The sequence below is a fragment of the Erinaceus europaeus genome, chromosome 16 (genome assembly GCF_950295315.1).
Source record: "Erinaceus europaeus chromosome 16, mEriEur2.1, whole genome shotgun sequence".
Taxonomy (NCBI): domain Eukaryota; kingdom Metazoa; phylum Chordata; class Mammalia; order Eulipotyphla; family Erinaceidae; genus Erinaceus; species Erinaceus europaeus.
The window spans coordinates 21,626,414-21,649,014 of record NC_080177.1 but is presented as its reverse complement, the minus strand read 5'-3'; the positions used below and the strand labels follow the sequence as shown (position 1 = coordinate 21,649,014).

Sequence of the window (22,601 nt, the reverse complement as noted above, 5' to 3'; positions counted from 1 at the left end):
CCTCCCCTGCACCCCCAGCTAGCCCTGGGACAGACATTGGTAGGGGCTCAGTGACAGCTTTGCTCTTCTGCCCCAGAGGACTGAGCAGGTCGATGTGGGGCAGGAGAAGGGGGGGGCGAATCTGAAGAGAAGGGATGTACCCCTTTATTTCTGTGGGAGACCAGCCACTCATACTGTAGCCAGTACCAAGCACCCAGAACCCAGCTGGCATGGCTCCAGGGTCCCAGTCAGGCCAGGCAGAAGTGGGGGCACACCAACAGAGGAGGTCCAGATGGTCCCCCACCCCTCCCTCAGAGCCTCTCCAGGTAGGAACCAGGGACAAAGCCACGCTGCCCATTCCGCTCCACTGTCCACCAGCCGTCCTCCCCCTCCAGGATGACCACCAAGATGTCCCCCGCAGAGATGTCCAGCTCGTCAGCATTCTGGTGAGAGAGTGAGAGCACAGGGCTAGAGGGGACAGGGCTTCGGCTGTGGGCACAGGCCCAACCTTCTGGGGCAGCCGATAAGGCCACTTGGGGCTGAGAGACATAGGATCTGGGATGCCCTATGGACTCAGTCTGTCTCCCGAGTTTGTCATCATAGGCCTTCTACAACCTAGGATTTCTCCCCAGCTGGCTCCCCCAGCCCCAAGTTCAAGCACAGCCTCCCTCCAGGCTCCCCTCATACACCTCCCTTCTGCTGGGGGCTCCCCAACTCCTTCCTGGCTGAGGAGACAGCCCTGCCAAGCAGCCTGGTGGCCTGGGTCAGGGTGTGTCAGGTCTGCCCGCCCCCCTCCTGGCAGGGAGCACGTCGGGCTCCAGGATCTCACGTAGTCACCCTGTGGCTTCCTGACCTTCCACCCCTCAGACCAGTAAAGCCACCCAACCCGGCCGAGGGGCTGGCCCTCGGCACCCACAGCCCGACCCCACAGGCACAGAGCTGAGCCTCAGACCATTTCCTGCTGCCGTCACCTCCCTGGAGGCTCCCTACCTGGGCCGTGTAGTCGTAGAGCACACGGTACCCCTGTGCTGGCTGCCCCTCGGCTCCGGGCACCTCCTTCACAGCCACCGAGGCGTACACCGCCTCGTTCCGCTCGGGGGCCAGGGTTTCTAGGGGTGACAACAGAGTGAGGCCTGGTGCCCAAACTGTGGACAGTGACCCCAGAAGGCTCTGGAAGTCTGGAAAGTTCTAGAAGGCCCTGGTGTGGAGCTTCCCGAGCACAGTGAATGTTCCCCCACCCAAACCCCACCTGTTGGGAGGCTAAGCAGGAATTCTCTCCCTCTCCCCCCACCCCCAGGCCTTAGTTATTTGGGATCCTCTTCCAGGTTGCCCCCAGTTACCTGAAGAAGCTCCCAGTAATGGGGTCTTGGGACTTCCATGCAGCAGCCCAGAGAACCTGGGGGCAGAGAGCAGAGATGGTGGGTGCAGGTAGGGTGGGGGAGCCAGGAAGGGGGAGGCAGGAGATGGAGGGGGAGGGGAAATAAAAGTCTTCTCACAAGCTCCAGACTTGGATGTGATTCAGGGGATGACCCCTCAGGCATGAGGTTCTCCAAAGGGCAGTGCCAGGGGCCTTCTAAGGCCTAACCTGCAGCTAGCTCCCCCTATTCCAGCCTACCCTTACCCCCATGGGACCAAAAAGCTACCCTTCAGAGCCTGACCCCCCACACACACACACCACCACCACAGCCTTCACCAACCTGACCCCTGCTCCCTGCACCCCTCTGAGACAGCCGGGCCACCCACAGCAGAGTCCCAAGGGCTCAAGTGACTCTCTGGAGGCTGAGCTGGGCTGCTCCACCCTCCCCTGTGCAGGCCCAGGTCCAGGCCCAGACCATGTCAGGAAGGCGTGTGAAATAAAAAAAGGCAGACGGTGGGGGTGCCCCAGGCTGCAGATGGAGTACTCCGTGCAGTGGGCAGGACCAAGGACTGCCCAAGTCCCCTCCTCACCACACCCTGGAGTCCTGGCAGGGGGAGCTGAGGCTTCAGAACCCACAAACTTTCAGCGCGGGCACTGCCAGGAATGGGGGCTGGTCTGGCAGGGAACCCCTGAGGTAGGGCCTGACCAGACCCCCAGGCCTAGGGGGCAGGACTGATTCTAGCTGGGGCTGGGGGTGCCCTGCTATGCCAGGAGCTCCACCAGGAACTTCTCTATGGGGGCTGGTGGGCAGCAAGGAACCCAGAAGGAGTCCCCATGCCCAGACTGCGCCCCCAGACCCCATGCCTCACCTCTTTATCATCCCACAGGACGGCTGGATTCCAGGGCTGCCTGTGCTGGGGGTCACGTCCCGATTGTAGTAGTTTTGGTAGGTCACTGGAGCTGCGATGGCAGGCCATGAGCCCCAGAACCCCACCTGCCCCTACTCACCCCACCCCCCACCCAGACCCAGACTTGGGCTCCCTCCTACCCAGGACAGCCCACCCTGTGCTGGCAGACACCAACACAATGCTTCTCCCAGGCTGCTCTGTCTGGGGCCTTCCCACCCTGTAAGCAGGGGCCTGGCCTGGGGATAGCTCACCCGGGGGCTCCGTGCCAGTGCTCTTGGCCTGGATGAAGTTGTTGATATCAGTGTCCACACTGCAGCCCTCCAGCGCCACCCGCACCTCCTCATAGAGCTGCGGGCAGGGAGGCACAGGCTGGGGCCAGGCACCTCCGAACCCCCACACTGCTCACCCCACTCGGTACCTTCTGGGGCCCAGCCCACTGCCTGGCCCTGGCCTGAGGGTTCCAGGGGGTCCCACCTGGGGGTCTGACGGGCTCCTGGCCTCTGAGGTCCCCAGTTTGCAGACAGGGACACTCAGAGAGGGCACGTGACTTGCCACAGGTCACAGAGCAAGAGGGTGCAGCGAGTCCCAGGGAAGGCCCTCCAGCCCACACCCCTCCCTGCCGATGAGGGCCCCCTAAGGGGCTTTAGTCAACCCCCATGGTCCCATGGCAGTGGGGGCAGGGGGAGAAGCAGGGCTGCTCCAGCAGAGGTCAAGGCCTTGTGTGTGTAGGGGAAGGGGGGTGATGCTTCTTTTAGGAAGCCCAGCCTGCACAGAGAGCTCAGCTAAGAGGACCCGGATACCCTAGTTGTGTCAAGGGTGATGAGGGCCAGGACCTCAGTGCCTGCAAACACCAGACCAAGCATCCCCTCTTCCCTCCCAGTAGCAGGCCTGTGGTTTGGTGGCCTGGGCCTTGCGCACGGCAAGCAACCAAAGCAGGCACCAGACCACAGATGGACCACAGCCCCACGTGGGACCGGGGTGGGGGGGCCCAAGGTTGAGCTCTGAGGTGGAGCCCACAGAGTCAGGCCTACAGGGGAGGGGGTGCCCACCTCGTCATCCTTGACGCACTGCAGGGACAGCTGGTTGCAGTGCACCCACAGTGAGTTGCGCAGGATGGTCAGCCGGTCAAATTCTTGGAGCTGGAAGGCCTAGGGGGACAGGAGAGTTGGGGGAAAGGGTGGTGGAATGAGGGGCAGCCAGCCAGGCAGAGGCAACTAAAGGAAGGGCCCTTCCCATGGGCCCCTACCCCACTTTACCTTGGTGCCAGCCCTAGGCTTCATGGAGGTAAACTGAGAGGAACATCCCCCCCACCCCTACCCCTGCCCTCCAGCACATAGCACACAGCATCCACTGGGAAAGGCCCCTGGAGTGGTGAGGGGGAGCCCCCGAGTCCATCTGTCTCTCTGACCCTAACTTTCAGCAGGACTCAAGGAAGTCATAGGCATTGTGGGTCTTGACTCTGAGGAGATATGTGTGTGTGTGTGTGTGTGTGTGTGTGTGTATGAAACCTGCCTGCAGCAGAGACCCTTGAACCCAGGGTACAAGCCCATGGGAGGGGCCCGACCTGAGAGGAGAGTGGACATGGAAATGGAGCAGGCAAGAGACAGAGAAGTCTCATGGCCTCACTGCCCTGTGGAGCACTGGAGGAGGAGCATGGCTGCACGGGGGTGGGGGGCTGTGTTCCCTAGCCGGCAGTCAGAGGCAGAAAGCCTCCCAGCTCACCTCACATGTGGTCCGGTGCTCCTGCTCCCACTCGCCCCGCACCTTCTCCAGCTGCTCCACGTTCTGCTTGTACACCCGCTCTGGAAGCACAGGGGCCTCAGGGGGCAGCTCCCCCAGTCCCCAGAGCCCCCTCCCTGGCCACTGGACACTGGCCACCCATGCTGCTGCTACCGTCTGGGTGACCCCAGCCTCCTGGCTTGCTCTGGTTGCCTAGGGCTGGAGTCGGGCCTGGGTGGCCCATCTGGCCCTCGCTTCCAGGTGGGAAACTGAGGCTCAGAGAAGGCTCTGGGGAAGGGAGGAGGGAGCATGAGGAGGCTGGGCAGGTCTGGTGGTGGGGTCCCCTGGAACCCAGACAGAGGAGCAAGTAGACACCAGGAGAGCAGAGCAGAGAGAACAGGAGTCTTCCCAGGGGAGGAGGTGCTGAGGTTAGGGAGTAAGGCAGGACGGGAGAGGTGTTGGTTTAGCCAATGAGAAAGGCGGGGGAACCTGTCCTCCTCTACTGTGGCTGTGGGTGCTCTGGGACCCAGAACCAGCAGGCCCGGGTTCAATGGCTGTCACTCCTCCCCCACCCCCAATAGCTAGCTGGGTGAGCTCAAACAAACTAATTCATAGCTCTATGCCTCAGTTTCCCCACCTGCTAAAAGAAAGGGCAATGCCTGCAAAGTGCCCACAAGTCTCTGCAAAGGTGAGAATTAGGATGTTCTTTTCCTGTGTTAGTGTGGAAAGACTGAGCAAGGCTGTCCCACTCCAGTCCCCCCACACACACCCAAACCCAGGCTGAGGCACTGGGGTCCCACCTACCTGCCTCTGAGGCCGCATCCTTACACTGCTTGGCTTTGTTCTGGCTCTGAGGAGACAGGGGGACATCAGTACTGAGCCCTCCCTCCCCACAACCCAGGGGGACCAGAGCCACCAGGGAGAGGGATGGGGGCTAGCAGAAAAAAAGGGGTTCTGAGATTATGGGACAGGGAAAGAACAGAGGAAACGGGGGTGGGGGGCTGGAGACTAGGCCCTTGACTCTGGGTTTCAGCTTTTTTTTTTTTCCTGTTGCTACAAGGTTATCAGTGAGGCTTGGTGTTAGCACTACAAATCCACTGGCAGCCATTTTCCCTTTTTTAATGTAATAGAACAGAGAGAAATTTAGAGAGGAGGAGAAGATAGAGATAGATAGATAGATAGATAGATAAGTAGGGACTGAGACCTGCAGACCTGCTTCACTGCTTGTGAAGCATCCCCCTCCCTCCCCCCCCCCCCCCCCCCCGCCAGGAAGTGAGTAAGTAGCAGGGCTTGAACCCTGGTCCTTGCATATGGTAATGTGTGCACTAAGTCAGATGCACTACCACCTACCCCCCCAAAGTGCCTTTGTGCCTTCTTGGGGGACACTTAGGGGTCCACTGTGAGGGGTCCTGCCTCTCTCCCCAAAGGGCCACAGGCTGGTTCCAATAAGAGGGGGGTGGGGTGAAAGGGGGGCCCTAGTGGTAGTGCGGGGGGGTTAAGAGCACATGGTGCGAAGCACAAGGACCAACTTAAGGATCCTGGTTCGAACCTCCAGCTCCCCACCTGCAGGGGGGTCACTTCACAAGCATCAGGTGTCTTTCTCTCCCCCTCTGTCTTCCCCTGCTCTCTCGGTTTCTCTCTGTCCTATCCAACAACAGCAACAACAACAATAAAAACAACAGCAACGAAAATGGGGAAAATGTCCTCCAGGAGCGGTAGCGCAGGCACCGAGCCCCAGCAATAACCCAGGAAGCAAAAAAGAGAGAGAGAGAGAGTGGGAACTCTCTGTCTGTGCCTGAAGAACTCCCCAAAAGAAAGAGGGTGTGAAAGAGGATGAGATCTAGGTGGAGAAATGCCAACAGGGTCCACTAAGATCCTCCACTGGACCCCCCAAGCTGGGGCTGGGGCTCTAGGCACTGACTTGCTGCCCTCACTCATCACTGGCCCTGCCCTCTCTGGACCTCAGCATTCCTGTCTGCATGATGAGTGGATGTGTCCTCTGATCCTGGGTCTTTGGCGACCCCCAGTCCAGCAATCAGGGTCCTGGGGAGCAGAACCTCTGGCTCCTTGGGGTTGAGTCCTCCTCTGTTGCTTCCTGGCCCTGAGATCTGTCCTATTGTAGGGAGGGTCTATTGCAGAGGAGACCTCACTGGCCTGGATGTTCCTCAGACAGGGTGGTGAGTGTTCAGAGCTTGTCCACGCAGGCCTTGCCTGGGGTGGCCATCACCCCTCCCTTGACCCAGCCCAGCCACAGCCCTGGGGCTCAGCCGCACCTTCTCCACCTGCTTCTGTTGGCCGTTGGCGCTGATGCGCTCGAAGGCCTGCTCCGCGTCGTCTGCGTCTCGGCACTTCTGCTCATATGTCTTCTTGGACTGTGGGTGGAGGGGTGTGACTGGGGGGCTGTACAGCCCCGCTCCATGGACCCCTGGAGTCAGGCTCCCTGAGCCCAACCTCCTTCTCCCTGCTGGGGGGGCTGTAGTACGGTCAGACCTTGTGATAGGGACAAAATTTGGGGTTCTGCCATAGAGCTGGAGAAGTGAGTCACTGCAGGGATCCCTCTCCTTCCACTCCAGTGGTCCCAGCTGACAGGCTGGGCAGGGAGGATGTCATACTGACATGTGTAATAAGAGCCATTAATCGGCAGTGTCTGGTTTGTGGGATGGGGGTGCTTACCTCGCTGGTGCCCAGTGCACCCCAAGCCTCCGACTGAGGCCTGAGGTAAGTCCCGCTCAGCTCTGGGGACTCCTACTCTGAACCTCTGCATTACCCCAAGCTCCAGCCCCCTCACTCACCTCCATGGCTTTCTTATAGAGTGACAGTTTGGTCTTCTGGACGCGATCCATCACGGCCTCGTACTGCAGGGGACACGAGGCACTGAGCTGGGGGCCACAGCCTCAGGATGCTCCCCTAAGCCAAGAGGATGGGGTGTCGCCTCCACTCCTGGCTCTGAGGGGGATGATGATAGGACCCTCTCTGCTCTCGCAGCTGCTGCTGAGCGGAGCAGGCCCAGGTCTGGCCAGCCCAGAGTGGCCTCCACTGGGGACAGCCAGCCACCCCACACCCAGGGGCCTCCACTCACACACACTCATGTGCCACACCCTGAAGACACACTGGCACTCACATGCATGCAAAGCTCCATGTGCACACATACATAAATACAATTGCACAATTCACCCTTGGGGCTCCCACTGCCCCCCTCTCTCCCACCCAGTCCTCAGCGTGCACACTCACAGAGCACCACTCACAAGCATAGTGAGCACACGCAGCACAGGCAGCCCCCACCCCACTCCTTGTTCAAGCAACAGGAGGGCACTCAGCCTGGCCATACACCAAGCTACACCGAGTGAGGAGAACCAGAAGCGAAGGGGCCCTTCTGTGTGGTGCCTGGGTTCTAGGGGTGCTGTGACAGCAGTTATGGTGGCAGAGAGAGGCAGGACATGCTCTAGGCATGCATGTATGTGCGCGCACACACACACAAACACACACACACACACACACACACACTCCAGCCAGGCAACCTATCTCAGCCCTCTGCTTGTGGCTCTGGGTCCAGGCAGCCCCTATGCATGTCACAGAACCTTAAGCCACAGCAGAGCTCAAAATAGCCAGCCAGGCCACTGCTCTGCAGGTCCCCAATGGCCCAGAGCACAGAGCTCACTGCAGCACTGCAGGCCTGGCTACCCCCAGGCCCCTCAATAGCCCAGCGGCAGCCATGCTGATGGTTAGTGATCATAGCCGCTCCAGGGGGGTCAGGCTTGTCCCCAAGACTGGGAGGTGGACATAAATGTCCTCTCCTGCAGGATGGAAGCTGGGTCCAGAGGGTAACATCGCTTGGCTAGGACCACAGCAGTGGGCTTCTTCCCCTCACTTCTCAGCTGCCTGGGCTTGACCACTCTTGGTTCTCTGGACACATTACCAAGATCCTTCCTGGCCAAGCAAGAGATATCTGGGTGATGGGTCCCCCCTGGGGGGGGGCAGAAGAGATGTGGCCTGGGTCTCTGAGGGCATCACCCTTGTCACTAAGGGCCTCAGCCCAAGTCCCCTCTGGCCCTCCCAGGGGGGCACATGCTCCACTAATCAGCCCTGGACCCCAGACATGGGCAGATGTGTCCCTACACAGAGGCCACCAAGCCCATCTCCCACCCACTTTAGCAGCCTTCCTGCTGCTTGCACACCTCCCAGGATGGGGACCTCACTTCCTGTCCATGCAGTGCCTCTACCTAGAGACACACCCTACCCCAGCTTCTCTGAGAAACACTCTGGATGCCAAAATCAGTCTGACACCCCTCCATTCTCCACAAGCTGTGGGTTGCCCTGTGCAGGGGCTCCCAGGGCTGACCCCACATTTGCCTCCCTGCCCCTCAGGCTCAGGACCAGCTTTGGTGGGGGTGGGGGCTTTTTACTCAACTCACTTCCCAGGATGCCCCAGCCACCCCTGACCCCAACACTCTGGGGAAGCAGGAGGATGAAAAGACTGATGTCTCCTCCGACAGGTGGCAGACCCCCTGAACGGCCACCCCCTGCCTCCTGCCAACCTCTGCCTCACCTTCTTCCTCTGCTCCTTCTGCCTCTCTCGGAACTCCTCAAGGCTCCGCAGCTCCTCGCGCAGGGTCAGGGCCAGCTGGAGGTGGGCACTGCCCACGTTCTCCATCTCTGTGGGCAAAGGGGGTCAGGACCACACTCTGTCAGCCTGAACCCCCAGTCAGCTTCAAAGCCAGGGCACCACTTCCAGAATGGTCATCTCTATTGTCTATGGGGGATACTGGGGTTCCCAGAAGGTCCCTGCAGTCCGAAGCAGGGGATAGTCTCTGGGGTGGGGGATAGTCATGGAGGTGGGGCACCGTCACTGAGGTAGAGGACAATCACTGAAGTGGGGGACAGTCACTGGGGCAGAGGGCAGTCACTGGGGTGGGAAACAGTCACTGAGGTAAGGGACAATCACTGGAGGGGACAGTCACTGGGGCAAAGGACAGCCAGGATTTAGGACTTACGCTGCTTCAAGGAGTCAAAGGAAGCCCTCAGGGAGCTGCAAGGATAGGGGCCATGTCAGCAGAGTTGGCACACAAATGGGTCCCCGAGTCCTGCCTGGTCTTAGAGGGCCCTCAGTCACTCATGTGCATGAGCCCTTTCTGCACATGGACCCAAAGGGCTTGGCCCAGACCGTGACAGGCCCATGGAGAGCAAGCTGGGCCTCCCAGAAGGCAAAGTGCTCTCTTTGGAGAGTATAATGGGCTCCCTTCCTGCTGTGGAAAGGTATCCAGGGAGGCTCCAGCCTTAGGGACTGGGCCTGTGGGACCCTCGCTCTCACCCCTAGGTGAGCCCCACTGCCCCACCCCCACCCCTCCCAAGCCCATCCCTCTCCAGAACAAGGTGAAGCCAGAGAGGGTGGGATTCAGACCATTTGGGGAATGTTTGGCCTGGAGATGTTTAGGAGGAAGCTGGGTGGGTAGGACGGGAAAGGTGGGGTGCAAGAGGTGGCTGTGGGGGGGTGCTAGAGTGGGACAAATGGGACAGAGAGGGGCTGGCAGCCTCTCTAGCCCCTGCTGGGGTGGCTGGGACAAAAGTGGTGACATTATATTGGAAGGGGGGCCAGGAGGCAAGATGAGGAGTTAGCTTGAGGCTGTGCTGAGCTGAGGTGCTGAGAGAGCCCAGTGGGGGTGGGGGGACTCAGGAGGCAGCAAGAGGCCTGTCTGAAGAGGGGAGCAGAGCTGGTGCTCTGTATAGGGGTGGAGCAATGCCTGAAGATAGGGCTGCCAAAAGGAGGAGATAAAAATACAACATGGGTTAAGTTCAGATTTCAGCTAAGCAATTAACTTCCTTCCTTTTTTTCTTCCTGGACAGTGGTGACAAGTATTTCTGAGAATCGAACCTGGGGCCTTATACACACAAAGTATTCAATCCTCTTGCCGTATAAACATATCCTAGGGTGTAAGTGTACCCTATGTAATCTTTAAAAAAAATTTTTATATTTATTTCCCCTTTTGTTGCCCTTGTTGTTTTTCATTGTTATTGTAGTTATTATTGTTGTTATTCGTTGTTGGATAGGGCAGAGAGAAATGGAGAGAGGAGGGGAAGACAGAGAGGGGGAGAGAAAGACAGATACTTGCAGACCTGCTTCACCGCCTGTGAAGCAACTCCCCTGCAGGCGGGGAGCCGGGGACTCAAACTGGCATTCTTATGCCGGTCTTTGCGCTTTTTGCCACGTGAGCTTAACCCGCTGCGCTACCGACTCCCAGGACCTGCATTTCTAACAAGTTCCTAGGCTCTGCTGCTGGTCTGCAGCCCACAGTTTGAGAACCACTGACAAGGGGTCTGGAATGAATAGTCCATCACCTTAGACTCCATGCCTAGATGCCCGTACAGGGAGTCCTGCCAGGCTTGGCCTCAGTTTCTCTAACTGTCCGGAGGGAGAGGGCGCCCCCTGCAGAGCCTGTCTGGTAATGACTGGCAGGGAGAGGCGGACAGGAGGGCAGGATCCTGCGCTGTGCTTCGGCCAGGCGTCATGAGGCTGCGTGACCACCAGGGGGCGAGCGCGGCGCTGGCCCCTAAACTAGAGGCATGCCGCTCTGTTCTGTGGTCTCCAGGAACCCCCAAACCTGAATGCTCTCTGGCCTGGGGGCCTCACGCATCAGAAGAGCAGGGAGCCACGATGCACTGTGCATTCTGTGAAGGGGCTGCAGTGGCGACGGAGCTTGCCTCCTCACTATCCAGTTTCTGCTACCACTGGGTTAGGTTGGAGGTAGGGGTGGGGGGGATGGCGAGTGGGTCTTGGGCTCTGTGAAGGCTTTGGATCTGCTGATGACTCTGGGGACGAGCCTCCTGAACAGTGCTCCCACATAAAACACAGGACAGTCAGTTCCATATGGATTTCAGATCAATGATAAGTATTTATTATTATTATTTTTTTAAGTTGAAAAAAAAAGGATGACAGAGGACCTAGTGGGGGTTGTATTGTTATGTGGAAAACTGAGAAATGTTATGCATGTACAAACTATTGTATTTCCTGTGTAAAACATTAGTCCTCCAATAAAGAAATAAAAAAAAAGAAAAATTAAAAAAAAATGCAGATTCGAGGGGCCGGCAGGGCAGTAGCGCAGCGGGTTAAGCTCACATAATGTGAAGCGCAAGGACCCGGGTTTGAGCTCCCAGCTCCCCACCTGCAGGGGAGTCGCTTCACAAGCGGTGAAGCAGGTCTACAGGCGTCTATCTTTCTCTCCCCCTCTCTGTCTTCCCCTCCTCTCTCCATTTCTCTCTGTCCTATCTAACAACAGTGGCGGCAGCAGCAACAATAACAATGGAAAAAATATGGCTGCCAGAGGCAGTGGATTCGTAGTGAAGGAAGGCATGGCGCTCCAGCCATAACCCTGGAGGTAAAAAAGGGGGGAAATGCAGATTCCAGGCTGGGGAGTTAACTCAATGGGTTAGAGCACAGAGCTTGTGTGTCTGAGGCCCCAGACATTCCAGGTTCAATTCCAGCTACCACCATAACTCAGAGCTGAGCAGTGCTCTGGTCTTTCTCATAAACAAATGAATAAATATATCTTCTAAAAAAAGAAAGGAAGGAAGATTCATAGGCCCAAAGCGGGGGTCCGAGAAGGGGCTAGATGACAGTACACTTAGTTAAGTGCATATATTATCTGGCTAAGGACCCAGATTCGAGCAGGTCTGCAAGTATCTTTCTCCCTATCTCCCTGCTTCTTTCAGTTTCTCTCTGTCATAGCAAATATAATAGAAAAGGAGGGGAAAAAAAAGATTTTTAGGCCTCACTATCGTCCTTCTGGAAGGTGGGGCCCAGCACACAAGTTTAGCAGGTCTCTGGGTTCTGCTGATGCATATTCAAATATGGAGGTCCTAGGTCTCAATTCTGTAATCTGTGCCACCCTCCCAGGCCTGGGGGCCACTGCTGTCCCATTTCACAGATGAGAATAGGAGGGAACTCGTAGCTGGTGAGCACTGGAACAGAGCGCCTGGGCCCCACCTAGCCTGTGTGTGTGTGTGTGTGTGTGTGTGTGTGTGTGTCTGAAATGACCCCTGGTCAGCCCCCAGTCCCTCTCTTTCACCACACACTTGCCTCCTGCCTCAGTCTCCGCCCTCATAGAGATCATCTTAGCCCCTCTTTCACAGCCCCCACTCTTTCATCATCAACCAGAGCCTCCCACCTACAGCCCAGGGTGCTGGCCTGCACACCCACTGCCTGGCCTTCACCCCACACTTCACAGCCACTTCCAGTTTAGTGCTCAGGTCTGGGCTCAGTGCCCCCCCCACACACACACAGGCTGTTGCCCCTGCCCAGCCACCCCTGAGGAAGGCAGCCCTTACACACACCCAGCAGCTGCCCTGGGCTCTGTCCTCCCTTCCCTATTTCACCTTCTCCAGATCCTCTCTGGCCACCTTTCCAGGCCAACTGGGAGTTGCTGTCCCATCCCCACCTTCTGCTGCTGCACCCCCATCCTGTTTCCAGGGCCTGGCCACAGGGCCTATGCATATGCGCTAGGCCTGGCTCATTTTCTGTCCCTTCTGAGCACTTGTGTCTGCCACCAGCTTAGGGTGACACATTGTCTGTCACCTCAGTGAAGTGTGAGTCCCCTGAGCAGGGGTGAGGTCTCAGTCTCCAAGATCACAACCCAGACTCATAGCCTCCAGCACCCACTAAATACCCACCTTACCCAGAGTCAGCTGTGCCCCACCTCCTTGGGCCACCTGTGGGCTGCACTTTTCCATTTCAGCCCTGCCTGGCCCTGTGCTGGCATCTTCCAGATCAAGGACACATCAAAGTCAGGAGACACTGACCACCTCTCTTTCTTGGCCCCACATTTTCAAGGAGGGACCCTCAGCTCTGTAGGTGAAGGGAGACTCCCTTTTCCTGGAACTCCAGTTAGGCCCCTGAGGGCTGGCAGAGACCAGGACACCGGCTTTCCACCCTGACTATGGGGAGGGTTTGCGCACAGTCTGACATCACACCCCAGACACAGTAACACTCCCTTGGCTTTCCTATTTGTCCCAGGTTCTGCTACTCTGGGGAGCTGCCATCAAGAGCTGCTTGAGAGTTGTGGCCTCATGGGGGGTGTGGGGGGTGGCGGAAGAAGCAGCCAACATGAGGTTGTCGTTGGTGGCCGCCACCATCTCCCACACGTGGGCCTCAGTCCCAAGCCCCACATCCATCTATTGTGGAACTTGCTGACTGGCTTGGTGCACCAGGAACGCATCGAGGTGTCGTGGGCAAACTGAGGGGCTACACAGAGAAGCCCATTGACTGCAGGAAGCTTGGACACCAACCAACAGGCCACGTGCCTGGCAGATTTCTGGCTCACAGAAAGATCTGATTCCCAAACTGTTTCAAGGCCTGGCCCCTCACTACAGAAGTCAACATGGCAGCTATACAAGAATGCTCCGTATCCCAAACTCAGGAGAGCAGGATCGGGCCAAGATGGCAGTGATGGAGTACGAGGACAACAGCCTCCCACCCTGTCCCAGCCCCAGAAAGACAGCAACCTCACATTCCTGAACCAGCTGCTGAGGGGTCTGCGGCAGGACCAGCCAGCGTGCGTCCACAGCTCCCACGCCAGGCATCTAGCCAGAGCCAAATGGCATCTGACCACCAACCACCCCCATCAGTGCCCTTGACCTCTGGCCTTTGGAGCACTTTTAATCTTTAAAAAGGGCTGGCTTAGGACTTGTAAAAATGACAAGTATTAGGGGGGGGGGGGCCCAGTAACTTCAGGGCAGCCAGATGACTTTTACTTTGGACAATGGGTAAAATTCCTTGGATGAATACTTGTAAACTAATATTTTTTCTCTCTCCTTGGGATTTCTGAAGGATAAGAACTGATACCCACATGTTCACAGTACCTAAAATAATAAATAAATTCACTGAGTATGCCTCTGCCTTAAAAAAATAAAGAGCTCCTTGGAGCTCTTTTTCCTTGTGTCCCCTTTGTACATCAAGGACTGGGACCCCAGACAGACCTCCACCCTCTGTTCTCTGTCACAAATTTCCCCAGGACCGTTCATCCCACTGCCCTTGTTGACTTGGCTCTCAGGAAGCTCAGCCTGAAACACTGTGTACAAAGGGGGTCTCTGCTTCCAGTGTAAACATCTCCTGTGTCACCGTAGGTTCCTGCTCTGGCTGGGGTCCACCAGTTGGTATGAGAGGAACAAGGATGCCCCCCCTGCCCCCGCATCCTCCATGCATTCTCTGAGCTCAGAGGAAGTGGGATCATGAAAAAAGAAAAAAAGAAAAAAAAAACCCTTCTAACAGGAAAACCACAGTGCTTTCTTATTTGTGGTAACCTCACAGGGGCTCCCCAGAAATTGGCCCCAGCTCTGCCCCTTCGCTCCATCAACCTCTGCCCTGTGCAGTTTCCGGGAGTGTTTGCACCCCCTGTACCCTGCCCCGGGCAGGATGAGCAGTGCCGGAGGGGGAGGGGAGAAGGGTGACAGCTTCTTGGGGGAGGTGGCTTTTCAGTCCAACTTTGAAAGGTGACTGTGACTGGGCAGACTAGGGCTGCAGCCAAGCAAAAACCCTGGGGCTGACAGGGGCCAAGGTGAGCCCTGGCAGGTGGGAGGGCAGGTCTGTTGTGCCCTCCACCCACCTACTGCTGGCTTTATAATGCACTGAGTGGGCTGGACTTATATGCCTAAGGTCCCAGAGGCTCCGGATCAATCCCTAGTACAGGACTGAAGTCAGGACTGAACAGTTCTCTGCTCTCTCTCCCTCTCTTTTTCATAAAAATAAATAAACAGGAGTAAGGATCCTGGTTTGAGCCCCGGCTCCCCACCTGCTGGGGAGTCAACTCACAAGCGGTGAAGCAGGTCTGCAGGTGTCTATCTTTCTCTCCTCCTCTCTGTCTTGCCCTCCTCTCTCCAACAACAACAATTCTCTCTGTAGTATCCAACAAGGATGACATCAATAACAACAACAATAATAACTACAACAATACAACAAAAGGGAATAAATAAACAAAGCAGAGGACCTAGTGGGGCTGTATTGTTATGTAGAAAACTGGGAAATGTTATGCATGTACAAACTACTGTATTTACTGTCGACTGTAAAATATCAATCCCCCAATAAATAAATAAATAATAAATAGGAAGCCAGGTGGTGGGTGGTGCAGTGGGTTAAGTGCACGTGGCACAAAGCGCAAGGACTGAGGTAAGAATCCCGGCTCCCCACCTGCAGGGGAGTCGCTTCACAGGCAGTGAAGCAGGTCTGCAGGTGTCTATCTTTCTCTCCCCCTCTCTATCTTCCCCTCCTCTCTCCATTTCTCTCTGTCCTATCCAACAACAACAGCAATAACAACAACAACAACAATAAACAAGGGCAACAAAAGGGGAAAATTAAAAAATCATAATAATAAATAAACAAATCTTAAGAATAAAATGAAATGGACTAGAAGATAGCTAGTTGCATGAGGACCCCTGGCTTCCACCTAGAAGCACCATGGAAAGGACAAGCTTTATAAGCATTGATGAGAGGTAAGGTACTCCGGATGAGAGGAAGATAGGCTACCTATTTATTTCTGTTCCTAATTTCTGGTTCCTGTTCATTAACCATTTTGTCTTGCTTTATATCCTGCCACCTTCCAGACACAAAATTGCAGATGCTATCAGGATCCCATCCTGACTTCTCTGGGCAGATGACGTCACTAATAGGTCCTGGAATCTCCACCTCTGCAGAGCCCAACCCCACTAGGGAAAGACAGAGACAGACTATGACAGACAGGTATGGATCAACCTGCCAATGCTTTGTCCAGTGGAGAAGTAATTACAGAAGCCAGAAGTTCTACCTTCTGCATCTTAAAAATAATTTTGAGCCATACTCCCAGAGTGGGAGAAGTGATAGGAGGAAGAGCTTAAGAGGGCTCTGAACTCCAGCTCCATCAGCACCTGGGGAGAGAGAAGGAAAAAGGGAGGGACATTTGTAGTAATAGGGTCATGAGTGGCTTGGAGGGGAAGAGAGAACTGGACCTGGAAGAAAAAGGGGGCAATTATGTATAAATGTAGACAAGACAGTCAAGTAGAGAGTCAAGTTAACCCATGTCTGCAACCTTGGGAGAACCACAGTGGTTTGCAATGGAGGGATTGGGGATTCAGAATTCTGGTGGTGGAAACAGTGTGGAATTATATTCCTGTTGACAATGTAATTTTGTAAATTAATATTAAATCACTAATAAAAATTTTTAAAAGGTAGGGAATAAGGAAAAATGATTGCCAGGGTAGTGGATTTGTTGTGCAAGCACCAAGCCCCAGCTATAACTCTGGTGGTAGTAAAAAAATAAAAATAAAAAATAATCTTCCAGGAGTGATAGAGTCATGCAGGCATGAAGCCCCGGCTGCAAACTGATTAAGTAACATAAGATAAAGCACATTGAGCAGCGGGGGACATAGCTGAACCTGGTAGGGTGCAGGACGTACATGTCTGGGGCTCCTACTTGGGTCGGTTGCCAGAGAAGCATGAGTTGGAGTAGTGCTCTGGTCTGTCTATCTCCATCTCTCTCTCTCTCTCTCTCTCTCTCTCTCTCTCTCTCATAATACTCTATCTTGCCAAAATACATTTCTCATATTTTTTGTCTTGATCCACACTTGACTCAGTACTTCTCCGGGCAGAATTTCTTTAAAATCAGGAGTAAAAATGGTGTCTTTTGGGGACACACTTCGAGAAACAGACTTCCTGAGGTTGTTTCTGGAGGAGGTAAGAGTCCTGAAGGAAGGTTGTGATGCAAAGGACTGAGTAGCATAAATACAGGGTAAGACTTTCAATCTCAATCTTCACACCCTACTTCCTGGGAGGGGAGAGGAGCTAGAGATTGAGTTAAACTGTCATTGATCAATGCCCTAATCCAATGAAATCTCCATAAAAACTACAAACAAGAGCACACTTTGGGAAGCCCCTAGGCTGGAGAACACACAGAGATCTGGGGAGACTGGTGCACCAGAAGTGGATAGGGAGTATCTGTGCCGCCCCTTCCCCAGACCTTGCTTACGCCCTGCCTTTCTTTCTTTGCTTTTTTTTTTTCTTGTCTCCAGGGTTATCACTGGGGGCTCGGTGCCTTAACTACTAACCCACTGCTCCTGGAGGCTATTTTTTTCCTTTTGTTTTATTTGCTGTTTATCATTGTTTATAATTATCCCCTAGAACTGGGATCCTTACGCCAGTCCTTGTACTTGGTGTCATGTGTGCTTAACCCACTGCACTACTGCCCAGCCCCCCTGCTTTGCTTTTTAAGACTTTCTCTTTTCATCTCTCTCTGTCTCTCACCCTCTATCAAAAATAAATATTACATAAGGATCTTGGTTCGAGCCCCCGGCTCCCCACCTACAGAGGAGTCGCTTCACAAGTGGTGAAGCTGGTCTGCAGGTGCCTTTCTCTCCCCTTCTTTGTCTTCCCCTCCTCTCTCCATTTCTCTCTGTCCTACCCAATAATGACAACAGCAATAACTTCAACAACAAAAGAACAAGGGCAACAAAAGGGAATAAATAAATAAATATTAAAAATCCAAAAATACTACACCTGAAGAAGATGGGTCGATACTGGGGCAGCATGGAATGTTCCTACTCATGACCACAGAATGTGAGCTCAGATCTAGAAGGATGCAGAGGTCACACAGGCTCCTAAGCTAATTATGGGCCCCATACTAAATCAAATCGATGGGGTTTACAGTCAACAATATTTATACCCTTTCCCCTATTAGGGGGCTACTCTCTTCCCTGATCCAGCTTTCTGGTCCTTTTCCCAGCCATGACATCATCTCCCCAGACAATAATTAGGATCCACCTGCATATCAGATTTCAGGCTCAGGCAAAAAAAAAAAAACTAGTATAGCTACAGGCTCTTTGAAATATAACTAAAATATGCCTACTAGCTATCTACAAAATGGAGGACCCCCCCCCCAACACTTCATCTGCACTCTTCCAGCTTTTAGGTCCATGATTGTTCAACAATTTGTTTGGCTTTGTATGTTAACTCTCTTTTCAGCCACCAGGTTCCAGATGCCAGCATGATGCCGACCAAACTTCCCTGGACAGACAACCCCACCAATGTGCCTTGGAGCTCCACTTCCCCAGAGCCCTTCCCCACTAGGGAAAGAGAGAGGCAGGCTGGGAGTATGGATAGACCTGTCAACGCACATCTTCAGCGGGGAAGCAATTACAGAAGCCAGACCTTCCACCTTCTTCATCCCACAAGGATCTTGGGTCCATACTCCCAGAGGGTTAAAGAACAGGAAAGCTATCAGGGGAGGGGATGGGATACGGAGGTCTGGTGGTGGGAATTGTGCGAAGCTGTACCCCTCTTATCCTATGGTTTTGTCTACGTTTCCTTTTTATAAATAAAAAAAAATTTTTTAAAGGAAAAAAAAGAAAGAAATTATCAAATAAATAAATAAATATTATCTGGGGACAATGGAATTGTGGAGACACTAAGCCCTGGAGGTAACCCTGGTGACAAAAGAAGCAAAAAAAAAAAAAAAAAGAGGGGGGAGAGAAAGAAAGGAAGAGAAAGGGAAGAAGAAGGGGGGGAGGAGGGGAGGGGAGGGGAGGGGAGGGAGGAGGGGAGGAGGGGAGGAGGGGAGGGGAGGGAGGAGGGGAGGAGGAGGGGAGGGGAGGGAGGAGGGGAGGGAAGGGGAGGGGAGGGAAGGGGAGGGGTGGGAAAGGAAGGGGAGAAACACTCTGGGCAAAGACTGGAGGCAACAAAGGGCAGAAATAGTTGTGCCAGTGCTTTTCTTGCCTCCTCATTGTAGTCTTTGCCACAAGTCAGTGACCTGATGAGTCTTTGCAGCACAGACCAGCCCTCCAGCTGCCGAGCCTGACACATTTTACCTCTGAGTTACATTCCCAGCCACTTTGTTTCATTTTTCCAAAGTTTGAATCCTGATTTGGCTTACGGTACAGCACATAGTAGGTGCTCAATAAATACATACTTGCCAAGCAGATGGATTCAGGGTGCTAGATAGCAATAGTTACTGAGCACCTGCTGTGTGCAGTCAGCTGAGCTCTAAGGGGAGCAGCAGGTGAGCTGGGGGGCTCAGGTCCTGCAAGCTCTTCCCCCTCCTCCAGCTTTTGACTGACAGGTGCCTCCCCGTTACCCAGGAGGGGCCCTCTTCACACCCTCCAGCTCACCCTGACACCCCCACTTCTCCCCACCTGCTCACCCATGGACCCCTGTGAATTTCCTGCCTTTCCCGCTGCTGTGGGTCTGGGCTTCCACCACTGGCAGCCTCACTGGATGAAGGTTTTTCAGCTGGGGCCTCCAGACACTGGTCCAGGGAGGGGCTAGGCACTAAAGCAGGTGGCTGGGGCTGCCCACACAGGCGGGAGCCTGGGGAGCACCAGGTTGATGGAGCATTAATTGCTGTGACTTGGTGCTCCCCACAGGACACTGGGACTCTGTTCAGAGCACCTCCTGGGGGTGACTGTCCCCTCCCAGTCAGATGCAGTGCCCATCACAGGCAAATGCAGTATATGCACAGGAGCCCTGTAAGCCCGCAGGGAGTCAGAGCCTAACCACATTAGCATATTAGGAAGTCCTAGTGCCCGCTTGGCCCCTCCCACCAGTCTCTTCCCTGTTTTAAGTGACTCACACCCCCCTGAGGCTGCCTCACACTCAGCTCCTGCCTGGGACCCCATCATGGAGCACCCTCTCCAACTCCTCCCACGAGGGTGCCTCTCTTCCTGGAAAGTTCTTATCCAGCTGGCCTGGAAGGGTAGGAAACAGTCAGGGCCCCCCCACCCCACACAGACAGCACAAAGAAGGGGGTGAGGGACAGCCATTCACCCGCTCAACCTCCCCCTGCCATCAGAACCTCCAGGCCCTGCACCTGTGTGTCTATACAACAGCCACCCTGGCACCCATGCTCAGAGGACAGATGACTGACTAGTCACAGATGCCCGGCTCACTGAGGGACAGAGCTTTCCCTTCCCAGGCATCAGGTCCACTTACTGGCCTAATGCATAGGCCCTCTGGACACTCACCCACGCTATTCTCCTTCTCTCTTCTCTGTCTGTCTGTCTGTCTTTCATTTTTTACATAGAAAGAAATTTAAAAGGGAGGGGGAGTTAGTCGGGTGAGAGAGACACCTGCAGCACTGCTTCATGTTTGTGAAACGCCCCCCCCCCCCCCGTGCAGGTGGAGACTAGAGGCTCAAACCTGAGTCCTTGCACACTGTAACATGTGCTTCATCAGAAGGCCACCCTCCCACTTCCTGCAGTGCTACCCATGCTGTCTCCAGCCCCAGGCTGACAGAAGGAACCAGACAGTGCTCCCTTTGTCTTTAGAAGATGAATGTTGCATTCTCAGGGCACTCATATAGGGCTCCTGTTCAGGCTTTAGAGGCAGCAGCCCTAAGGGCCGTGCACCTTGGCCTTGACTACCAGGGAAGTGGTAGGGGCGTTGCTATGGCTGGAGCATGCCCCAGGGGCTCTGGGTGCCCAGACTCTCATCAGAGCCCTTTCAGAACCTGGAGCAGCCCAGCGCCTAAGTCTGCCCCTAAGCCTGGCTCCAGCCTCACCCTGGGGTGGGGGTGGGGGGCTCCACACCTCCCCAGGGCAGACCTTCCACTTCTCAGGAACCGCAGCCCCTTTGGACTCAGTAGAGCCAGGGGTGCTGGGACCAATTCCTCAGCGAGGGATACACCATCTCTGCCTACTGGGAGAAAGAGGCCCAGAGGATGCAGGCGGCCCACCCATGGGCACACAGTTTAGATAAAGAGATGGTGCTGAGGCTCACACATGTCCCTCAGGCCCATCTCCAGGACAGCCAAAGCTATACACAGGTGCCTGTGCTCTGTCCCTCAGAGCTCTCAAGACTGGGTGGGGGTGGCCCAGGGAGCCTTGAGGACACATGACCTCCACCTCCCACCCAGGGCGGTCCTGGCACTCATGTGGGACTTTCTACATACACGGAAACCTGGCCTCAGGGCTGAGCCCTCACCCACCAGGCAAAGTGTCTACACTGTCAGTGAGACCAAGGGCCCAGGCACTGACTGGTTTAGCTGACACATTACCCAGTGTGATCTGCCTCGTACCACACGGGAGGCACTATGGCAACAGAGGAAGCTGTGGAGTCTCCCCTTCTGTCTGTCTCTGTGTCTGTCTGAATGAAAAAGTGGGCTGGAGTGGTGAAATCATGTGTGCCTGAGGCCCTGGTTCCAGGAAGAGAAGGGTGGGAGAAAGATGAGGAAAGAAAGCAGGAAAGAAATAAGGGGAAGGAGAGGGAAGGGAAGAGAAAGGAGAAAGAAGAAAAGAAAGAAAGGAAAGGAAAGGAAGAAAGAAAGAAAGAAAGAAAGAAAGAAAGAAAGAAAGAAAGAGAAGAGGGAGAAGGAAGGAAGAAGGAAGGGAGGAAGGAAGGAAGGAAGGAAGGAGAGGAAAGAAGGAGAGGAAGGAAGGAGAGGAAGGAAGGAAGGAAAGAGGGACAGAGAGATGGAGAAAGGGAAGGAAGCTGACCTCTCCCCCAGAATTCTGCTGCCTAACAGCACCTTCACACCTACTCCCAGTCCCCCTACAGGCCACCCCATGCCCAGAAGCCCTGGGCACTAAGTCCCTGGTGCTCGTCGGGGAGCCCTCTTACTTGATCTCCGTCTGGCCACCCGCCTTCCGGGCGATCTGCACCAGCTCCTTCCCGTAGCGCTCCTCTGCCTGGGCCCTGCAAGGACAAGCATGGCCGCTGTGCTCTGGGTCCTGCCTGTCTCGCCCCTGGGCGCCCCCAGAGTGTGTGCGGGGAGGTTGCTCACCTCTGCCGCAGCAGCTCCTCCACGTCCTTGCACATCTTCCTGCCGTCCAGCAGCCGCTGCAGCAGCACCTCATAGCCCGTGTGGGCAGTGAAGTCTCGGCACTGTGACACATGATGGAACAGGTCAGGACACCCTGGCCACCTCCTGGCCTGCTGCCGTCTCTCCACTCTTGGCTGGGCTTCTGGTTCAGGACCAGGTATTATAAGAGTGATCCCAGGACAGAGTTCAGACAAGGCAGCCTCATGGACTGGTGTGCACCCTGTCACCTCCCCACTAACGCAGGAACCTAGGTGTCCCAGTTGGAAACTGAGGTATCACTGGGTGGTGTCTAAGCCTGAGAGTGCCTGGCTGTGACCCTTTCACCCTCATTTCTGGGTCAAGAGTGTTCAGAGGGTTCAGCTGGGCACCAGGTGGACCCAGGCATCTTACACCTACCCCATGGGCACCTAGAGGATAGTGGTCAGAGCTAGGCTGGGACCACCTCACCCAAACACATGTTAGATGCCCAGTACCCCAACATCCCTCCTCAAGCCAGGGGCAGGCACGTTGGGGAGCTCTTAAGGTCACAGCTGCCCCTCTGCTACTCAAAGCTTGCTCTGCCCATCCTGTTGCCCCTAGCCCAGTGGGTTCTCCAGTCTTCACCCACTGGTGCAGAAGCTGGGGACTGCTCAGACCTGGGGGAACACCAGGGGCCAGGCTGCCCCTCCCAAGCTGTCCAGAGGAAACCTGAGGCTGGAAGAGGTGGCAAGGCATTGCTGAGAGCAGGGCTTCAGTGTCCCCTCACGGAGACTGCTCCCCTTTTCACTTATCCAGAAAGGCCCCTCCCCAAATGTTTCCCCCACTAGGGTGTTCAGCCAGACCACCACAAATCAGAGCAGGCTCAGTCTGTTTCCCTCTGCCCCTGTGGATGCC

General features: G+C 55.2%; 1 protein-coding gene and 1 pseudogene across 3 annotated transcripts in view; one reads left to right on the top strand and one right to left on the bottom strand.

Moving 5' to 3' along the window:
- Positions 1 to 122: 122 nt before the first annotated feature.
- Positions 123 to 22,601, bottom strand: part of PSTPIP1 (proline-serine-threonine phosphatase interacting protein 1) — a 45,606-nt gene continuing 23,127 nt past the window's right edge. For 2 of the 3 annotated variants that reach the window (XM_016189414.2, XM_060174711.1), the window contains 14 exons: positions 21,690 to 21,790; positions 21,527 to 21,601; positions 8,955 to 8,989; positions 8,510 to 8,616; positions 6,756 to 6,818; positions 6,237 to 6,335; positions 4,768 to 4,813; positions 3,967 to 4,046; positions 3,294 to 3,392; positions 2,496 to 2,592; positions 2,206 to 2,296; positions 1,320 to 1,375; positions 970 to 1,088; positions 123 to 422 (listed from right to left, as the gene is read on the bottom strand). In XM_016189414.2, coding sequence (XP_016044900.1) covers positions 291 to 422; positions 970 to 1,088; positions 1,320 to 1,375; positions 2,206 to 2,296; positions 2,496 to 2,592; positions 3,294 to 3,392; positions 3,967 to 4,046; positions 4,768 to 4,813; positions 6,237 to 6,335; positions 6,756 to 6,818; positions 8,510 to 8,616; positions 8,955 to 8,989; positions 21,527 to 21,601; positions 21,690 to 21,790 — 1,200 coding nt within the window. In that variant the 3' untranslated portion in view covers positions 123 to 290. The remainder of the gene's footprint in view (positions 423 to 969; positions 1,089 to 1,319; positions 1,376 to 2,205; positions 2,297 to 2,495; positions 2,593 to 3,293; positions 3,393 to 3,966; positions 4,047 to 4,767; positions 4,814 to 6,236; positions 6,336 to 6,755; positions 6,819 to 8,509; positions 8,617 to 8,954; positions 8,990 to 21,526; positions 21,602 to 21,689; positions 21,791 to 22,601) is intronic. The other variant, XM_060174712.1, reaches the window with a different exon arrangement.
- LOC103115923 (large ribosomal subunit protein bL17m-like) lies at positions 12,793 to 13,688 on the top strand (annotated as a pseudogene).